Below are 19144 nucleotides of genomic sequence, written 5' to 3' on the forward strand. Positions count from 1 at the left end.
GGGGACCATCTCCTTGCTGCCCCCATAGCATCCTTGCTACACTACTACGTACGTGGGAACATTTGTGCGTTTCAGGAAAATTGTCAGTGAACAGATGTCTTCTGGTTTTTATAAGCTACAAAGCCTGTTCGTAAAAAAAAAAAATTATCTGAAAGAAGACTCTAAACTGGAAACCATTCTACCAATTCACCACAGTTCCCATGATTGAAATGCCCCAAGCTAATAAAAATGAAATGGGAGTGACCTGCCACTGGAATTGCAGATCTGCAGATCACTCAGTAGTAAAACACGTTAGAGTCCCCTCCTGATGTGATGATATGCAAGTTGTCTACCGCTCCAGTGTGCAGTTTTAGTTTTAGCCCTGGTCACTGAAAGGGAGTTGAATTTTCTGATCATCTAATACTTTAAATGCCCAGCTTCACTCCATTTCAGAGAACCCCCTAGCAGTGCTCTCCCCTCTGTACCCTCTCCCTGCATTCACTTGCAAATTGTGTTCATGTGTGTGTGAGTGACAGAGAGAGACAATCAGGTTTGCTCGCCACCGGGTCCCAAATATTTGCGCCCTACCACTTTCAAATGTCACCAGCCGCCACTGACCGCATTGTCTTCAATTGTAACCTCTCATGAGGAGTGGACCTTTTACTTCTGTTGTTACACCGTCTGTGTTATTCAGTCTGTAAGCACTATTTCTGTAGTGAGTTTTGTCTTACTGCAGGCACGATGTGCTGTGCAGCAACATTCAGCGCGCCATGCGTGCTTTCACTTTCCAAGCAGCCGGGACAATGGCGGGCGCTTCTTTGGAATGCCATAGGTCTCACATTTAGGAGAGTTTGAGCTATTGGCATTGTAAATGACAATAGCTCAAACTTTCGCAAATGCAACACCTATTGCTTTATAATTTTTTTGGGGCGGGTTGTTTCCAAGCGCCCCATGCCGCGCTTGCACTTAATAGAGGCTATGCACCTTTATTTAGACGCGGCTCTTCTAAGGAAAGGGGCGTGGCCTCTATTAGGTGCAAGCGCATCAGGGGGCTCTTGGAAACAAACAATATTGCAATTCAATAGGTCTTCATTTGCGAGAATTTAAGCTATTCACATTTACAGGGCCAATAACTCAAAGTCTCGTAAATGTTAGACCTATTGCATTGCAAACGCTTGTTTAATGCAGCATCGGTTTAGACGATGATGAAGAGCTTGGCATCGGGAGCCAAGTCAGCACTCTGAATGGCCTCAACAGTGAGGCTCATTTCCAAAGGGAAGAAGAGCTTTTTCTTTCCTTGGATGGTTTTTATAAGTAGATCTTTCAGGAGACTGTTCCCTGTTAGGTGCCTTAGCTGAAGGAGAAGAGGAATGTTTTCTGATGGTATTAGGATGCTTCAGTAATATGATTTGGAGTCTGTGTGGTCATGTTCGGATTTCAGACACCACATGTGGGTGTTGTGTGGGTTTAACAAAAACATCTTATAGCAAAAGCAACAAGGCTTAAACCCTGAAATCTTAGGAGGAGACATTTAACCAAGTTGTGGTTGAAAAGCGGAGGAATTTTGCTAGTAAAGTACAGAGAAGAGATCCGGACTAAGGTGCATGAAAAACAGGAGCCGATGCCACTGCGATGGCTGGTGCCTTATAAACTCCAATACTGTGACATCCGGATAGGGCGGAGATGCGACTTAGGCAGCCCTGAAATCTTAGGGGAGACATTTAACCAAGTTGTGGTTAAAAAGCTGAGGGTATTTCTGGTAAAACACCAAGAAGAGATCTGGACTAGTATCACTGAGCTGCAGGAAAAACAGGAACCGACACTGGTGTACTGATTGGTGCCTTATAAACTCCAATATAGGGACATGCGATGAGGGTGGAGGTGTGGCTGAGGCCGCCTGGCATCAAACTGGAGAGCTGTTGCTGTGGATAAAGTTTCAGTATCCAGTCTGGTGCCTGGACGATATTCACAAGGTGAGGAATCTGCAGGAAGATGTACCCATAAGAACTTGCTGATGAGATGAAGGAATATGTACTGCTGTGAATCAAATGTTATATATACACTTTCTGTGCAACGAGGTTAATCCATAGAAAAAGTCAATAAAAAGTAATAAACGGTGCTTTATAAAACAAACTCATTAATCAGACATTTCTGGTAAAACATCTGATTTGTATCACTTACATATTTGAATACCAGGCCTGGAACGGAATGCAATCATCCACAGAGATGAAGATGCCTTTTGGAAGGGTCAACACTATTTTGCAGTTGTATTACTATAGCCTAGGGTGGTAGAAAACGTGAAGTATTTTTGCTGCTAATTTGCCAATGCAGACCAGGTCAAAGATTTGCGTCTAAAGGCCACTAACAATCTTAATTTCAAGATGACCTATTATACTGAATATATCGTAAAGAAAAATGCATGTATTAGATTTTTCCTACCAGGCAGCTTTTTAGCTGTCTCAAGGCGAAAGCCTCTTCGTGAACCGTACCAAAAACTTACAGTGGACTTAGAGCAAACCCATTGCTTGGCTTTATTGTCACAATCATTAGTTCCTTCCTATTCAATGGCTTGCCTTCACCTTCTTGTGTTTGTCCCTCCTCTGGAGCATAGCCTCTTTACTATCCTTTTGATGGGATTACTTTTATTCTTCCACTGGTCATATTCAGGGACCTACTTTTTCCTTTCTTCCAGCACATCCATGAATACACGTTTTCTAGCTCTCTTTCGAGTGCTGCTAAATTCCCCCAACAAACAACGCCTCTCGTGCACTCAGTGTTGCCCCTTAATCCCCCGCTCAAGCACGTACTTTACTTTTCACACCCACCCCACCCAATTTTTTAATTATTGTTTTATTGGCTGTCCTCCTGTATCCAGCCTCAAAAACCTCGGCTGCTCCTTTGCCCCCACTGCTTACCCTCTACTCCTTCCTCTAGAGTATGTGGCTATGGATCAGCCCACTGCACCAACTGGCTAACTTCACTGCGCGTAACACCACATTGCCCATTCACAAGGAGCACAACACAAAGTTGTTCTCTCCAGTATTATGGCAAAATGCACTTTTTGTGATTTACATTTTTTTGCCTTCAGCCAATGTTTTTTTTTTTGACTGACGAGGGCCTTGCTGCTTTCCAAACAAAGTTTTTCAAAAACCATGACAAAACAAGCATTGACAAAAACAAAAGGCTGGCAGCCAATGTCAGGCCTATTGGCTTTCCAGTGCTTGTTTTTGTTTGCTGCTGCTGCCCTCTATCCAAACAAAAAACGAAACTTGCTTTTTGCAGATGATGTACAGCAGACTCACAATGAATTACTGAAATTGTTTATATATGATCCGGTGTATGTGAATATATGAACATAAGAGAATTAGCTTTTCTTGAAGGAATATTCTAAATTTTAATTCTTATCTATAAAAAAGTGAAGACATCTGAATAAAGTTTTTAAGTGACGTTTGCATACCGAAGGGCATGGTGCCTTGATGTAAAATGTAAAAGCTGTTATTGCAAAAACCAGCCTAACTGTATTTAATTATGCTGACCTCGCTAGGGCCAGATGGCTCAATTTTACGTCAGTGTAACACAGTTATCCATATTAACCGGTTTTAAAGGGGTAGCTCCACTTAAGAACACAGACAAAAAGCATCTTACTTGTCCCATTGAAGAGAGCGGATTTTCGGTGCACTGAGGATTGCCTGGCGTTGTCTTTTGCTTCATACGATGCTTGGGTGATGTACATTTTGTGCACCGCCGGGTGCAGGCCTTCTGGAACCATGCGAGGGCTGTGCGGGTTGAAATGGAGCATGGCATTCCCCAAGATGGCTTTGTGGATGCTTCTTTTGATGCTCTGGCTTTGATTGTACGTCTGCAGGAGAGAAAATTGAAAAAAAGCAGCATGGCTTTAAAATGTCATTCCCGTAAAAGAGGGGCTACAAGACAGCCCGGAGTCCGACGGCGACGCATCAACATGTGTTCACGGCTAACATTTTCTCATGTACTTCAGTCAAATTTGGGAAAAAGTTATACTCATCTTGGACGTGGGGAGAAAATTACCCTCTACCTCTGACATAAGAATGGGATTTATTGATAACAAAAATACCTTGGATTCTATTGACCTAAAAAGGTTGAAATTGCTTAATCGGTTTTTAATGTTATGCTTTCTGGCGGCAGCAATGGTGGCGGAGCAACGGGCAAATGGGGCAGAGGTGGTGACCTGAGGAGAATGCCTGTCCAAAGTTGGAGGTACGAGGAAACACCTGGAGAGGGAGCTCACCGAGGAGGAGGACATACTGGCCGTGTTGCAACACAGAGGACAAGAGCCGGAGCCACCAAACGAGTCACTACTACAGGCACAGCGCCGTGCTGGAGAGCTATGGGACCGACTGAGCTGTTTTACTAGGTACGAATACCACCAGCTATTGCATCGGGAGGGCGACAAGTCGGGGAGATTGTTGGCATGGCTGCTGAAGTGGGAACGGCCACCCCTGCTCATACTGACACTTAGGCGCCCCGATGGAACCACGGCCATTACACAGGCTGGGGTCAACAATCTGCTGTAGGACCATCTGTTGGCGATATATAAGGAGGACCCCTTTGCCGCTCCAACCGAGATACTGAGGTTTCTGTGTGATGTGCCCCACCCCGCCTCACTGAGGAATAGGCTGCTGACATGGGCGTAGCGCTCCAACTTGATGAACTGCAGGAAGCAGTGCAGAGTATGGCTCGCTGTCCGTCCCCGGGACCTGATGGCCTCCCAGTAGAGTACTTCCAGACCTATGCTGATCTTTTGCTCCTCCTATTATTGGAGACCTTACAGGAGGCCAAGTGGCTGAGAGTTTTGCCACTGTCCATGACGGAGGCGCAGTTGTTCTGCTCCCAAAGCCGGGTAAAGATGTATGTGACCCTGGCTCCTACAGACCGTTACTGATGTTGGGGGTGGATGCTAAGTTGCTAGCCAAGATATTGGCGACATGTCTGGGCAGGGTGGTAACGCACCTGGTTCACGAGGAACAATGCGGGTCCATGCCGGGCAGGGGGATGCACATGAATGTAAGTCGCCTCTCACAAGTACTACACTCCGTGGCAGACGACAAAGCTTGGGTGGCAGTGGTCGCCCTAGATATTGAGAAAGCGTTTGATACTCTACGGTGGGAGGTCCTGAGGAGAAAGGGGCTGGGTCGTGAGTTTATATCCTGGGTCAGCCTCCTCTATTGTCAGCCGAGGGCTCGCGTCCGTAATGGCGGCCTGATATTGGAAAGCATCTCCATTGATAGGGGCACAAGGCAGGGGTACCCACTGTCCCAGCTTCTTTTCGCTTTGGCGATGGAGCCATTGGCGATCCAGCTGTGGCGGGATATGGCCCAGTGGGGAATCACTGTGGATAGTCGTACCCATGTAATCTCTTTGTATGCGGATGATGCACATCTTTACATCTGCAAACCGGAGGAGGCAGTACCTGCACTCCTGGGTATATTGGCATCTTCTGGAACAGTATCGGGCCTACATATTAACCGCCAGAAGACAGTTATAGACCCATTGGCGGCCTTGGTGCGGGGGTTTGCAGCGTATCTTCCAGCTGTGGAGCTTGAATGGGACTGTGAACATTTTCGCTACCTGGGTATACAAGTGGCCCATTCACTGGAAGCTCAGTATGAACTGAATATGAGAGTAGTCATTACGGGTTTGAGGGAGTCCTTTCGGGTCTAGAATAGGTGGCTCTGGCAAGGAAGGTTATGCTTCCCCGTTGCCTCTATGTCCTCCAGGACTCCTTTTGTTGTATCCTGAAAAACATTTTTGATACCCTGAATAGTCTTCTAGTTTCTTTGGTGCGGGCTAGGGAGCGTAGCAGGGTAAAATTTGAGGTGCTCAAATTGGATATGAATTAGGAGGAGCTGGGGTCTCCCGGACTTTAATCTATATTATCTTGTGGGACTGCTGCAGTATGTGGCGCAATGGTGTGCTGAGGGTCGCAATGTTGAGAAGGCTCTGTTGGCTGACGGGGGCACTGGCATGGAACTGCCGAGATAGCTCATGATGGGTTCCCAGACCCCTGTGGACTACCAGTTTGTAACTGGACAGGTTGCGGAGGCCTGGTAACGAGCTGTTACCATGGCTGTGTGTGGGCCCCCATCCGCTCAGTCACTCCCCCTCCAGTGGCTTCAGGGTTTCCATTGGATCTCACGAAATGGTATGAGGAGGGCTGTATAACGGCTGGAGATATGTCTATTAATTGGACCTTCCTATCCTTTGACAAGGCGAGGGTGTGGTTCCAAGTGTCGGATGGTTATTTCTTACAATACGCAAAAATATCTTGTACAGCCCTCGAAATATGGACCTCCTTTCCCGAAGAGCCTGAGGAGACACAGACCTTAGCGCTGTTGCTTGATCCGGGTTCCACCAGAGGACTAATCTCCCGCATATATAAAACCCTGAAGGCGGATCGTAGAACTGAAGTGTCAAAAATGCAGGACAGATGGACGGCAGACTCACCGTCGCTGCTCACCGAAGGTGAGCAGAGACAGGCATTCGCACAAGTCCGGGGAGGTTGCGAGTAATGCAAAGTTTAAGCTCACCCAGTTTTTCTATCTGCATCGCACGTATTTAACACCTCAGAGACTGGCACACTTTAATGGGGGGCACTCTTCGCCATGCCCACGGTGCAGTGTGGCCCCGGTGACATTCTGACACATGACCTGGACTTACGCACGATTACAATTATACAGGCAAGAGGTACTAGGTGTACTACAGACGGTCACAGGTGTGAGTTTTGAAACGTAGGTCAGGCAGTGTCAATTAGGCGTGTTCCAGATTACCAAGATGGGTACTCGCATGGGACATACATTTGCTCTTCTGGGCCTAGTACTGGCTAAGCGTCACATCTCCATACACTGGACCTACAGTATGCCCCGCTGGACAGATAAGTGCATGGCAGACTTGCACGCACGGGGCGTGGCTGCGGAGTGCCGACTGAGAAACTTAGCACTGATAAAAATGCAGGGCTTGACCTGGAAATGTGGGGAGATATGTTGGAGAGCATATAGACAGCTGAGGCGAGTGGGGCTGAGGTTACCATGCAGACACTGGACTATGCCACCCCAGTGTCAACTTTGGAGTATGACCTCCTGATGGATTGATTGAGCCATTGTACAGTCTGTATCTGTATGAGATGGATGAATTGGAGTGCTGGTGACTGGGTTAGTGGCGGGGTGGGTCAACAACCTGGAGTGTGGGCTCAGGAAGTCGAAAGAGAGCCAGCTTCTCATGCAACCTCCAAATGGGGGCCTTGATACAACAGCCTTCATAGACTGTTATCTCCACAGACTGTACTGTTATGGACTGATGCCCTGGTTGCATTTCCTGCCGATTCCCCGTTCAGAGGCACTGCTGTAGCCCTCCCCAGGGAAATGAGGGGCTTCGCCCCTGTCCGTGCCGGCTCATCTGTCTGCTGCTTGATAATCATTTTTTGGGGTCTTTTTTTCTCCTCTCTGGGAATAATGCCCGCCACCAGTCGCTGCCAAGGTTCTTTTTTTTTTCTTTGTATGTTTCCTTCAGTAAAGTTATATTGCTAACACTGCACATAATATTTTTCTCTATGGGAAATGTTCTATATGTCACACAGATACCGTGCGCCCATCAAAGAAGCTGCCGAACGAAGCATATGGGCATACATGCAGACCGCAGAGACACCCTGCACTGCTAATCTAGAGTATATGTCAACTGGTGGCCTTTTCTTTACCCTTCCCTGACGCACTGTGGCCTGATGGGTCGTCATGTAATGTGATATCTGTGCAGTACTGGAAAAAAAAACAAGTTTAAAAAAAACTAAAAATAAATTGCTTTTTCATGTGGACCTTTTTAAAGAAGTCCTTTTCCTTTTGCAAACATTCTGCATGCAGTGGTATGTCTAGTAGACATGATACGTGAAGTGTTGGCTACTTTGTTTTTAATGTGTCTTTTTAAGGAATATTTAATCAGCATAACATATAAATGGGCTGAACTTATAATTTAAAATCAATCATAAGAGGGTGCTAACTTCCTTCCTTCCCCCAATAGACACAGTTTTCAATACTGTCCCTCTTTTGAAAAAGAGCACAAACGGGGGGTACCATGATGTCCTCTATACACGGAAGATATGACCTGCCTCTTGTAATGTTGACTCTTAGGAGTGCTGTGCTACCACATCAAGCAGCTGTCCCTATGTAGGTTACTGGTACATAGCGGTATCTACATTACTTGTTCACAACCACTGCTTACGGTAACCACAGCTACACCTATCACAATGGCCAATATTCTCCCTTCCTATCAAATGTCTTAGAGTGAGCAGCTTTTAACAAAATGGCACTCAGTCTCCACAGAGCTCATACACTACCTCGTTTGTTAGCAGACTTAACTATTCTGAGGCAGCAAGCTGACAGCATCCTGTCAGGACTCAAACTTCATCCAATAACTTATCTTTAATTCAATTCATTCTGCTGTCTATGCAGCCTTTGACGCACAAACCTCCTTTTCATTCCATTGTTCATCGGCAGCTCCAAAAAATACTTGCATGGTGTGCATCTAATTCATCAGACCTGTACTTTTGGTGGTACTTGTAAGAAACTGGAAAGTTAGTTTCGGGGGCGGGGTGGGGGGGGGGGGGCAGGCGGGTGAGAACCCACCTCAAATAGTAGAAACAATTTTTCTCAGTGTAAATCACAAAAGTCACCAAATTAACCTGTGCTCAAACCCCTTGTAGCTGAGGCACAGTGCGGCCAACCTTAACTTAGAGTTAACATGTAAAGTATTTATGCAGTGCTCAAACAGTAACAAAGTGAACACACAACACAGGAAAATCCCAAACCAATTGAGAAAAACAGAGTACATTTAATGAACGAAATAACACCACAAAGACAAAAATCCAATAAGTAGAAATGAAGCTGGAATTAAAAATATTGTCAAAAAATCACAAAGTGGCAATTGCGGATATCAGGTCACACTAGACTGGGTCAAAGTCAAAAGTTAAGGCCAACCGCAATGGATCACCCATCAGATACATGCACCAGCATTCGTCCCGATGTAAAGTTTACCTTCCGATTTAGAACATTTTATGGAGAAAAAGAGTTCGTCGAGCCGTCGACAGGGCAAGCTGGATCCAAAGTGGGTATGATGACGGTAGGCTGCTGAAGAACAAGGTCCATGTGCAGTCGCCGATAAAGGCGAGAAAGCTCCGATCGGACAAAGTCTGTGCCCAAGAAGACCGTGACATCGATTGGATGAGGTTCTGCGTAGATCCCAGTGAAACTCTCTACGTACGGACTTGGAACCTTTTTTGGAAGTCAGATCCCCTTCAGCAGGGCAAACCATCAATTTGAGACTGACTTGCAATTTGACAGCTTCGGCAGCGACCCCAGTCTCCTCCGGTTTTCCAGGCAGAAACTTATTGCGGTTTGGGAACAGGAGGAGTACACTCTAACACCAACCTAGGGTCTAGAACAAGGGAACACACTTGTGGGTTAGGACTCACTTCAACAGAGGCCACCAAGAGGGGTCCAGGGCAGGTCCAGTTGGAAATGATCAGCTGGGCAGTTGTAGGGAAAGGGATCTTTAGAAGCTTGTTGTGTCCCTGTAGCTCAAAGAAGAGTTCAGCCAACTGACCCTTGGAATCACTTCTGGAGTCCTGGGTATAAGGCAAACTGGTCCAGTCTTCCTTCAGGTTCTTCAGACAGCAGAGCAGTCCCCTTTCTGATTCTTCACAGGTCCAGGAGTGTTCTGAGGACAAGTACACTTTTATGCCCAATGCCAGCCTGTTGGTGGAGGACAAGTATTTGTGCACACCCTAAACCAGTTCTGGCCAATTCCTCTCCTCTCACTGGGTTTAGAGAAAACCTGACGAGAGAGACAAAAGGGAGGTAGGCTTAGGTGTGAGCTTCATCTGCCAGTGACAGGGTATGCATCCTTTGAAGCTGAGGACCCTTCCAGCCCTCAGGCCAGTCTTTGAAGGGAGGAGACCCACTGCACCGAGAATCTTATTCCACTGTTTGTGAGGAATACACTTATCATTGTTAAGGTGACAGCTGGACACTGGCAGGAAAGCCTTTTGGTTTTAGGCAGGAACATTTCTAAGAGTGTAATTTTCAAAATGGTCATAAAGAAATCCAACATTACCACCATGTTGGATTTTAAATGTTTTAAATTGCCATTATAACAAGTGTTTGGGTCGCTATTCTAGCTAGTTCCAAACTCAATTTAGAACTCATTAAATGTAACAGTGTAAACTAGTGTTAACCTATGAGAGCCAGCCACGCCACAGTAAAAATGCAACTTTGGAGGCTTTTCACTGCCAGGACAAGTAAAATATTAAAAATAAATGTCCTATCTTTAAAAACCATGCACCTTTCTGTAGAGGCTTTTAAGACCTACTTTGCAGGTGACTTATAAGTATTAACAAGCATTGGCATAGCCAATAGGTCTCGCCTTTGGAACCTTATAAGTGTTTAGCCACAGCTATTGGCTTTGCCAATGTATTTAAGCTATGCTGTAAAGCAGCATGGCTGCTGTGCAGCATGTTGAAAAGTTATAATAAAAAAAGTGTTATAAGTATTTTTGTTACCTTATATGTAACCAATAGGACATTATATAGAACTGAACGACCCTATTAAAAAAAGAATTAACATAAAAAATGTTTACTAGTTTTCTGGTTCTTGCAATGCTTATTGAGAAGAAGTGAAATTAAATGTATTATTTTCCTAATATTACAAGTACTTCTCTTTACCTGTTTGTAACTTCCGGTGTAACGCTTTAGACATCAGTAAGACCAGTAACCTTTCTCATATGGTGGAAAAACCTATTCTTAGTCTTCCATGGTACTCCCTGGGGAGAGGAGGGGCTTCAGCTCATTGTTAAATCTCTTTGCATGTATGTATAAGTGAAACACACAAGCGCAAATAGGGATGTTCGCAATTGCAAAACCCTTTTGAAATTGGGAGAAAATGGTTTTGTGCTTGTACCACCGGGCCTTTGGGATAGACCAAAGCAAACGTGCATGGTGGGTACATGATGCGGCCCACCGGACCTTTGGGATAGACCACATCAAAATACTGCACGGGGGGCACATGATGAGGCCCAGGGTCTTTGGAAAAGAACACAAGAAGGCACCTGCAGCTGAGAAAGAACATGCAAATGAGAAGAATTCCCTGGATTGGCTGTTCATTACAGACATGCCCAGAGGCCAACAAATTAACCACATTTCTACCTATGCTGGGCACGGCACGTGTACCCCCCACAGGTCCTTTGTCCCACAAATTCAGCATCACACCGAGAATCCCTCTCAAGCCGCTTCCAACTGTATGTAGTGCTAAGTTAACAAGTAGATAGACTTCCGCCTTGCATTCCGCCTCAGAAACATACAGTGAGTGAAAGTACAGTGGCCCAAAACCACATAGCTACAATGCCCGTCAGTGTGGCAGCCTGAAATACTGTGACCTATGTAAGTGGCACGGCCTGACGGTATGGCAGCCCAAAAATACATGGTACATGTAAGTAACACACCCTGTCAGTAAGGCAGCACAAAATAAATGGGGCAGGTAAAATGTCCTGTCTGCATGGAGGCCCATAACACATGGTTCAAGAAAGTAGCATTGTCTCTCAGTATTGTAGCACAAAAACATATGGCTCATTTAAATAGCATATCTTGTCAGTACACAGGCCCAAAAACATGAGATGTATGTAAGGAGCGCAGCCTGTCATCCTGGCTGCACAAAACACCTAACGCATGTGAGCATGGCCTGACAATATGTTGGCCCAAAAACACATGGCGCATCTAAGTAGCGCGAACTGTCAGTAAGTCAGCACAAAACACTTGCCGCGTGTAAGGAGCATGGCCCGTCAGCCTGGTGGCATAAAAACACGGCACCTGTAAGTAGCATCATCTATATGCTGGCGGCTAAGAGACACATAGCGTGTGAATCACGGCCTGGCAATAAGGCGGCCAAATTACATGTAAGCAACACCGTAAACCTTGTGAGTATGGAGGTCCAAAAACACATGGGGTGTGTAAGAGGCATGGTCTGTCAATATGGCGGTCCAGAAACACAATGCACATGTTAATAGCATGGCCTGTCCAACTTTGTAAAACCAGAGCCCCTCTCCCACCGGAAGTCCCAAGACAAACCACATCAAGAAGAAACTCAAAGACCATGAAACTTCTAGCACCAGACAAGGAGGTGCGGGGGCCACATTGTTTACTATTGACAAGGTAGGCACCACAGAAGAGGAACTCGGTACAGAAACGTGCTGTGGTCGAGGGCTGAAGAAATGGATGCGAGAGAGGCACTCACCTGCTGCCGGCACCAGCTTGAGTGGCCCGATCTAGCAGATTTGGAAAGATGTCCTTACTTCATGGCAGCTGAGAGTCTTATCCCCGCCCACGCAAGGCAACAGCAGAATCCGAAGGAGAGGTGTCCCAGACCCTAAAAGCAGCGCCGGCGGAGTCCGGAGGGCACCCTCCTTGGTCCGCCAGACACAGCACCCGTCAGCAGGCCTTGCGGCGGGCACCGATGCCTGGGAACCATCTTATATTGAGGGAGGGGTAATTCTGGAATGGAGGGGACAGCGAGCAGGTGCAGGGGGTAAAGTTGGAACAGGGTTTAAGTGGGTCTGTGACACCTAAGGCTGAGGGAGGCGAGCAGGGGTGTGCAGTGGGAGTACACATTAGACGGGAAACAGTGGGCAAGATCTTGGCCCCCTGGGTATGGGAGGAAACAGGGGGTCCTCTAGGGGCGGAAAGGTCAGAGAAATAGGGATAGTACCCCAGAGTGATGTATCTCTGGGACTGGGAGAATAGTGCACAGAGTTCTAAAGCCCGAAAAAAATGAGGTTCAGCAAAAATGCCCAAATATTCAGGATTACCCTGCAAAAAGGATGAATTTCCAACACTACTTCTCCCAAAGTCATACCTATCCGACTATAAGAGGAAGCACCTTAACCTTGTTACAAGTTACAAGCATGTGAAGCCCTCAATTTCAAACTTATCCCTTCAGCCACCTGTTTATTTGGAGGTGTGCTGATTTATAGACCTCCAGGTTCTAAACCCCCTTTTCTTACAGAACTCCTACTAGAAACTTTTTTAGCTGATGACTGTATGACCATCTTGGGAGATTTCCACTTTCACCTAGAAGATTCAGATAATCAAGATTCTTGCTCCCTCATAGAGGTTTCCTACAAATTTTGGATTGTCACAACTGGTATCCGCCCCCACCCATAGGGCGGGCAATACAATGGATAGTATTTTTACTAATGTTACCAGATTAGCTAATCAAAATCCATACCTAGCAACTAGTATGATCATAGCGCAGTAGCCTTTGCTCTCGTATCCTCACCTGCAGTCAGAAATAACAAAACTCCTCGTTTTTGGGATAAGTCAAGAAACTGGAAGGAGGTCTCGGCCGATGTACTGGCCAGAACTCTAAATAGTATACCCTGCAAAATGCCAAACGATTGAGACAGGGGAGCGGAGGTTTTTGCTGAATGGCTGGAGAGAGCAGACAACAAATTGGCCCCTTTTAAGGTAACCCCGCATAAAAGACACCTACCATCAGCCCCTGGTACAACGATAGGCTAGGTTGCTTAAGCAGGCATGTCGCAGTCAAAAGCGGACATGGCGGAAGATCCGAGATGAGCAAAAAAATCTGACACAGAAAAACCATTAAATAATATTAGCTTGCACGAACAGAAGAAAATAACTATTGTACGCACAAAATTGAGAATGCTTCTTCCGAGACAAACTTTTCAGGTAGGTGCAGCAGCTCTCTACCTCGCAACCGAGAGAGGAGCCAGAGGGCTCTCAACAGTTTTGTAATCAATTGTAACCTTCTTTCATTCGAAGATCATAGACATCCATGCAGGTTTTGAGGTTACCCCGAATATGTCCATGCAGTTAAGTGGTACTAGCGGGCCTCAACTGACACACCAAGGGATGTCATCGCAAACATTCCAAGAGATGAAAGTCCCATCGGTCTTTCCTACGCTCTCACCCAAGATGGTGGAACAATATCTTCTTAAAACAATTCAGGATCACCTCTAGACGCCTGTCCACCAGCAGTCCTTCACTTGGCGGCCAGTGTTATTGCCGATCCACTCTCCAAATTAATGAATAAAGTGATCATATCCAGATCTTACCCTCGGAGTTGGAAGGAGGCTATCTTTAGGCCCCTCCTAAAGAAACCGAATCTGGATAGTACAGACTGCAAAAATTATCGACCGATCTCCCTGATGCCTGTTCCAGCAAAGATTCTGGAGAAGCACCTAATATCCATTTGATGGAAATCGCAGAACAGCAGCATTGGCTCAATGACTCAGTTCGGCTTTAGGAAACATCATTGGACAGAAACTGCATTAATCTCAGCCACTGACTGCATAAAGCAGTTAGTGATGAAGGACAGGGTGTGGCGTTGATACTCTTGGACGTATCAGCTTCATTTGATACCATTTCGTTGCTGTTGGAGTGACTTCAAGGCCTGGGTATCTCTCACCAAGCCCTAGCCCTTCAATCCTCTTTTCTCAGGGAAAGATCACAAAAGGTGAAGGTACAGCAATTTTTCTCAGGTCTTCTCCCAGCCTTGAGGAGTGCCGCAGGGCATTTCTTTGAGCCCCACACTCTTTAATCTCTATGTTGCCCCCCCTAGCGGCAACAATCCAGTCATTTGGAATGAAGGCAGTGTCATATGCAGATGACACTCAAATTATGGTGTCTATTCCCAAGAACTCATGCTTGCTAGCAGAGAATGTCTCACGATGCATGTCTACAGTGGCAGAGTGGATGTCCTGTAACTTTTTCAAACTTAACCGGGAAAAGACGGAAGGGATGTCTTTTGGTTCAGGAGCCTCTGGATGAAATAGCAACTGTTGGCTGTGCTCTTTAGGAACTTGCCCGACCCCGGGGAAAAAGGCTAAGAACCTTGGAGTTCTGATTGATTCCGAACATAACCTCAATGCTCAAGCGAATCGTACAATAGCAACTTGCACCTGATTATAAGGATGCTTGAGAAAACTTTGCAGTTTATTCAACAGTCTGCCCGTAAGCAGGTCGCTCTTGCCCTGGTAATGTTCAGACTGGACTACTGAAACTCATTGTACCTGGACTCTAATAAGAACACGCATCATAGACTCCAGGTAGTAAAAAATGCACTTGCCAGACTTCTTCTGCATATCCCCAGGTGTCAGTCTGCCGCCAGGGGATTGGAGACCCTCCATTGGCTTCCAATCAGAAAGTGCATTATGTTCAAATCTCTTTGCATTGTACATAAGGCTCTTTTTATCCCTTATCCTACAAGATTAAAAGCTATGTTTAGTTGGTATACCCCAGGCAGACACATTTGCTCATCGCTTCAATTCCAGCTCACGGTACCAAGAACCAAAAGAAAGAAATGGGGCTACAGAGCATTCTCAATGGCCACAAGCAGGCTCTGGAATACCCTTCCACAAAACGTTAGGGCTAGGTCTCAGTTCCTGCCTTTTAGGAACGTTCTTAAGACCTGGCTTTATCCTCCGTAGACCTTTTTTGTTTCTGGAGATCTAGCAAGCATCCTCCAGAGGGCTGTCTATAGCACCTTGATGCCTTTGGGTATTTGTTGCGCTCTACAAGTTCTAAATTAAATTAAATCTCTCTTTGCTATGCCACCTTCTTATTCACTGGACACAGATGCCATCTGGGATATGCAATTTAGAATTCCCAATCACCCCATTTCAATTAGACTATTCATGGCACTTCCATGTCATTTGCTGCATTTAGCCAACATTCAAATCATATTTCCCATCATCCAGCATCTACTTTCCTCTTAACATGATTCTTCTATGTTCTTTTTTCCCTCTGAGATTATGTTTTTACCAGTCTTGCCCCCTTTATCAAGTTCTGTGTGTCTAACGGTCAGGGATTTTTGTTAAAGACTAAGTGCCAGAGTGAAAGTTTAGCTCAGAAGCCCATGGCTAGGGCTACTGAACGTCGGCATGTCAAATATGACAGTTGCTTTGTCTTGATTCCGCCTCATGACAATTTAATACAACACGACCAACTTCCTGTCCCTTTGTCCAACTCTTGGCGGTTCCTCCTTTTTCACTTTGTAATTTCTTTACCACCGTTCTCTTCTTTTTTCTTTCCCCTGTGTGTTTTTCACTCTTTTGCTCTGGTCTGAAAGGGAACAACAAGTGTTGCATCCAAAAATGAGTGCTGGTGGGTTCCACCTGCACCAATGGGTTCACACTTACCATTGATGGTTTTACCCTTTAAGTTCTTCTGGGTATCACTTGGACTGAGGAGAAGAGAGAAGGATCCTCCATATTGCAAGTTCCAGGGTTTTTCCCCCACTTCCTTCACAGTTCTCATCCTCCACCACCTCACAAATGGGAAGGAAGAGGGAAAGATCACTCTCCTTGCTATTCCCAGAGCCTTTGATTGCACAACTGAAAGGGAACCTCTATTTAAGAAATGTATCAGGGCAGTCACCCTTCCTTAGGTGTTTCCTGACGGGTAGCACTAATCTTGGGTTTTGCTTCGTCGTTTGCCCTGGTGTGGTGATTGGTTCCCTTGAGAGTGTTACTCCTAGAGCCTCCATTCCCACCCTCCAGGGTATATGAAGGCTTCACTGCTTCTTTCCCCATCTAACTTCACAGGTTAGATCAGTTCAAGGGTGGACTGTGCATCCTGGACAGCCCTGGCTTCCCCTCCATGCCTGGGCACCCCATACTGCGAGTATGGTATATGCTTGAGTAGTGGCAGCACGTTGGTTGGCTTCCTTTTCAGCTCGTATACCACAATCTCTCACCGGAGAAGTCAGCAGCAAATAACACGGCCATTTTATGGGTGCAGTCCTGTTCCCTGTACAAATTCTATGTGGAGCGGAGGTATGTGACCTAAAGTGGTGTGTGCTACATCTGCACTAAATGAAATGTGTTTGGCTTAATGTGAGCTGAAGAACACAACCCCACTAGGACCGGACTAACAGACAGGGCATGCTCTTAAATTCTGAACAAACCTATCAGCATTGCCCTAGGAGGTATCCGGCTGATGCATTACTGAAACAGAAAAAGGCCTTAGGGCTAAGAACCAGCACATTGCTCAATGATTCGTGACCATATGAGATGACAACTTGGTAAGTAGAGGGTGATCGGTTTATATGGAAAAATGACACTATAACAGGTAGTATCTTAATGATTCTACCACCCATTTAAAAGCTAAACAAACCTTTTCCAAGATGGCCTATGGAATCTCATAAGATAAGAGTTTCGGGCTAATAACGAATGTTCTTTCCTGGAAATTCTGAGATCAATTAATGCAGTGCTTTATGTGTTAAAAAAAAGAAAACACCCAAGTGACAGGACCCAAGGTGATACTGGGCACCACCCCTTGCACAAGCAAGCAGAGCCTGAAAGACAGTGTCTGTGCTACCTACTAAGTCCACTCATACAAGAGGAACATTTTGGACCTTTCTAGGTCACTTTATGCTGTAATATAGCAACAGGCTTGCTGATTTTGTTAATTTCCAAAACTATATTGAACTGTAAAACAATCTACCAATGCACACCGTTAAAAAATCAAAAGGCAGCAACACCATGTGGTGGAGTCTCACAAATAAGTGCTGGTGTTTACATGTAAGTACCAGTGGCAAGCACCAACATACACCTGCGCAAACTAGGCATTGGAACAGCCCCTAACCAAACTCCAGAAAAATCTTTTTGCTAAACAAAAGATAATGTAAAGTCAGGACAATGTAAAACAGATGAGGATGAGAGAACTTTCTTTAAGGCTATAAAGACTACTCCCTGCTTCGGACCCCTGGGTATTTAATTAGGTTCAGAATTCTTCACTACATCTTTGAGCAGTGACGCTACATCTGAGAAAAAGGGGATGAAGCGCTGGTTACATTCTGCAAAACCTCAAAAGGATACATCTTTCTTCATGACAGGTGTAGGAAGTTTCAGGGATTCACGTTTATCCACTTGAAGTTAACATGAACCATGTAACCGCGATACGCAACTTGCTAGAACACATTTAGGGTTCTAAGGATCTTTTCCAGATGTTCTTGCTTGGAAGTGCTAAACATCTATGATATCTTGATAAGCTGATGGAAAAGCACAACAGCAATGTAAAATATGGTCTACCAGTCACTGCAAAGTGGCAGGGGCACATGGCGTCTGAATGGAAGAACTCTGAAATGAATTATGCCACTGGGTTGGAAAAGGCGGTCTAATTACAATCTGCAGGATGAAGGAGAACCTGCCAGTATCCCTTGGTTCAGTGGCTTTAACACAAAATGATGGGCCCACGTGCAGAATATTAATTGGCCCCCAAGTCTCCCATATCGCACACATGTTTACTGGCATTGGGCTGAAGGGCCCCCTAAAGTGTTACAGGACCCTACTTGACCGCAGGGGTTAGTGTTAGGCTACTGCCTTGGTTGATTCAGGAATGCTAATCTATGTAGCTAATATATGTAGCCTATAATTTCGTCACACAGAGCATAGAGTAGGTGTCAAAAAATGAACACGAGATTACTCGTTTGACGTCTATGCAAAAACGGGTGAAGCCATCTGATTTTGGGACAACTACTAATGGAGAAGTCAAGTGACTTTTTGAAAGTTTAATTATATCAAGGAACAACATTGTATTTAATTCCTCGGCCATGTCTTGACTTGTCATGTTTGAAGGTTGTCAGCAACAAGTTTGAGAAAGGCTTGTGATCATTCTCAGACAATGCATAATCCACTCAAGTAGCAGTTTCTTTGTTATGCCACTGTTCCAGTGCCAAATCTAATATGTTCTTGGGCTGATGTCGAAAAAGTAATTCAAACTGGCTAAACCCAGTGGGCGCCTGACAGGTTCTTCAAAGAGCAAACATTATGAAATATACCATCTTGTGATAAGTCCTTCTTGAGCATATTATTTATTCTCTGGTTATAGAATTTGAGCAGCCAATGTGTTAGTTGGCGGTATACTGCAGTCTTAATTGGTTTGATTTTCAGGAAGTGACACAGTTGTTTCATTAACTGAGACAAAGTTGGTTTACTGGTCTGTCAAGATTTTGTTGGGTAGTAAACAGAAATTAAACTTCAGCAACATGGGCGTCAGTAAGACCCCACATCAGTAATACATCCAGATATCTGGCGGCATAGTACACAATCATCTTCTGTCTGTGTCGCT

The 19144-nt window shown here is 45.4% G+C and overlaps 1 protein-coding gene across 2 annotated transcripts in view; it reads right to left on the reverse strand.

Moving 5' to 3' along the window:
• FANCM (FA complementation group M) overlaps positions 1-19144 on the reverse strand; it is a 797274-nt gene that overhangs the window by 355124 nt on the left and 423006 nt on the right. For both annotated transcript variants that reach the window (XM_085627037.1, XM_085627038.1), the window contains one exon: positions 3625-3838. In XM_085627037.1, the coding sequence (XP_085483163.1) occupies positions 3625-3838 (214 nt within the window). The remainder of the gene's footprint in view (positions 1-3624; positions 3839-19144) is intronic.

The sequence above is a fragment of the Triturus cristatus genome, chromosome 9 (genome assembly GCF_964204655.1).
Source record: "Triturus cristatus chromosome 9, aTriCri1.1, whole genome shotgun sequence".
Taxonomy (NCBI): Eukaryota; Metazoa; Chordata; class Amphibia; order Caudata; family Salamandridae; genus Triturus; species Triturus cristatus.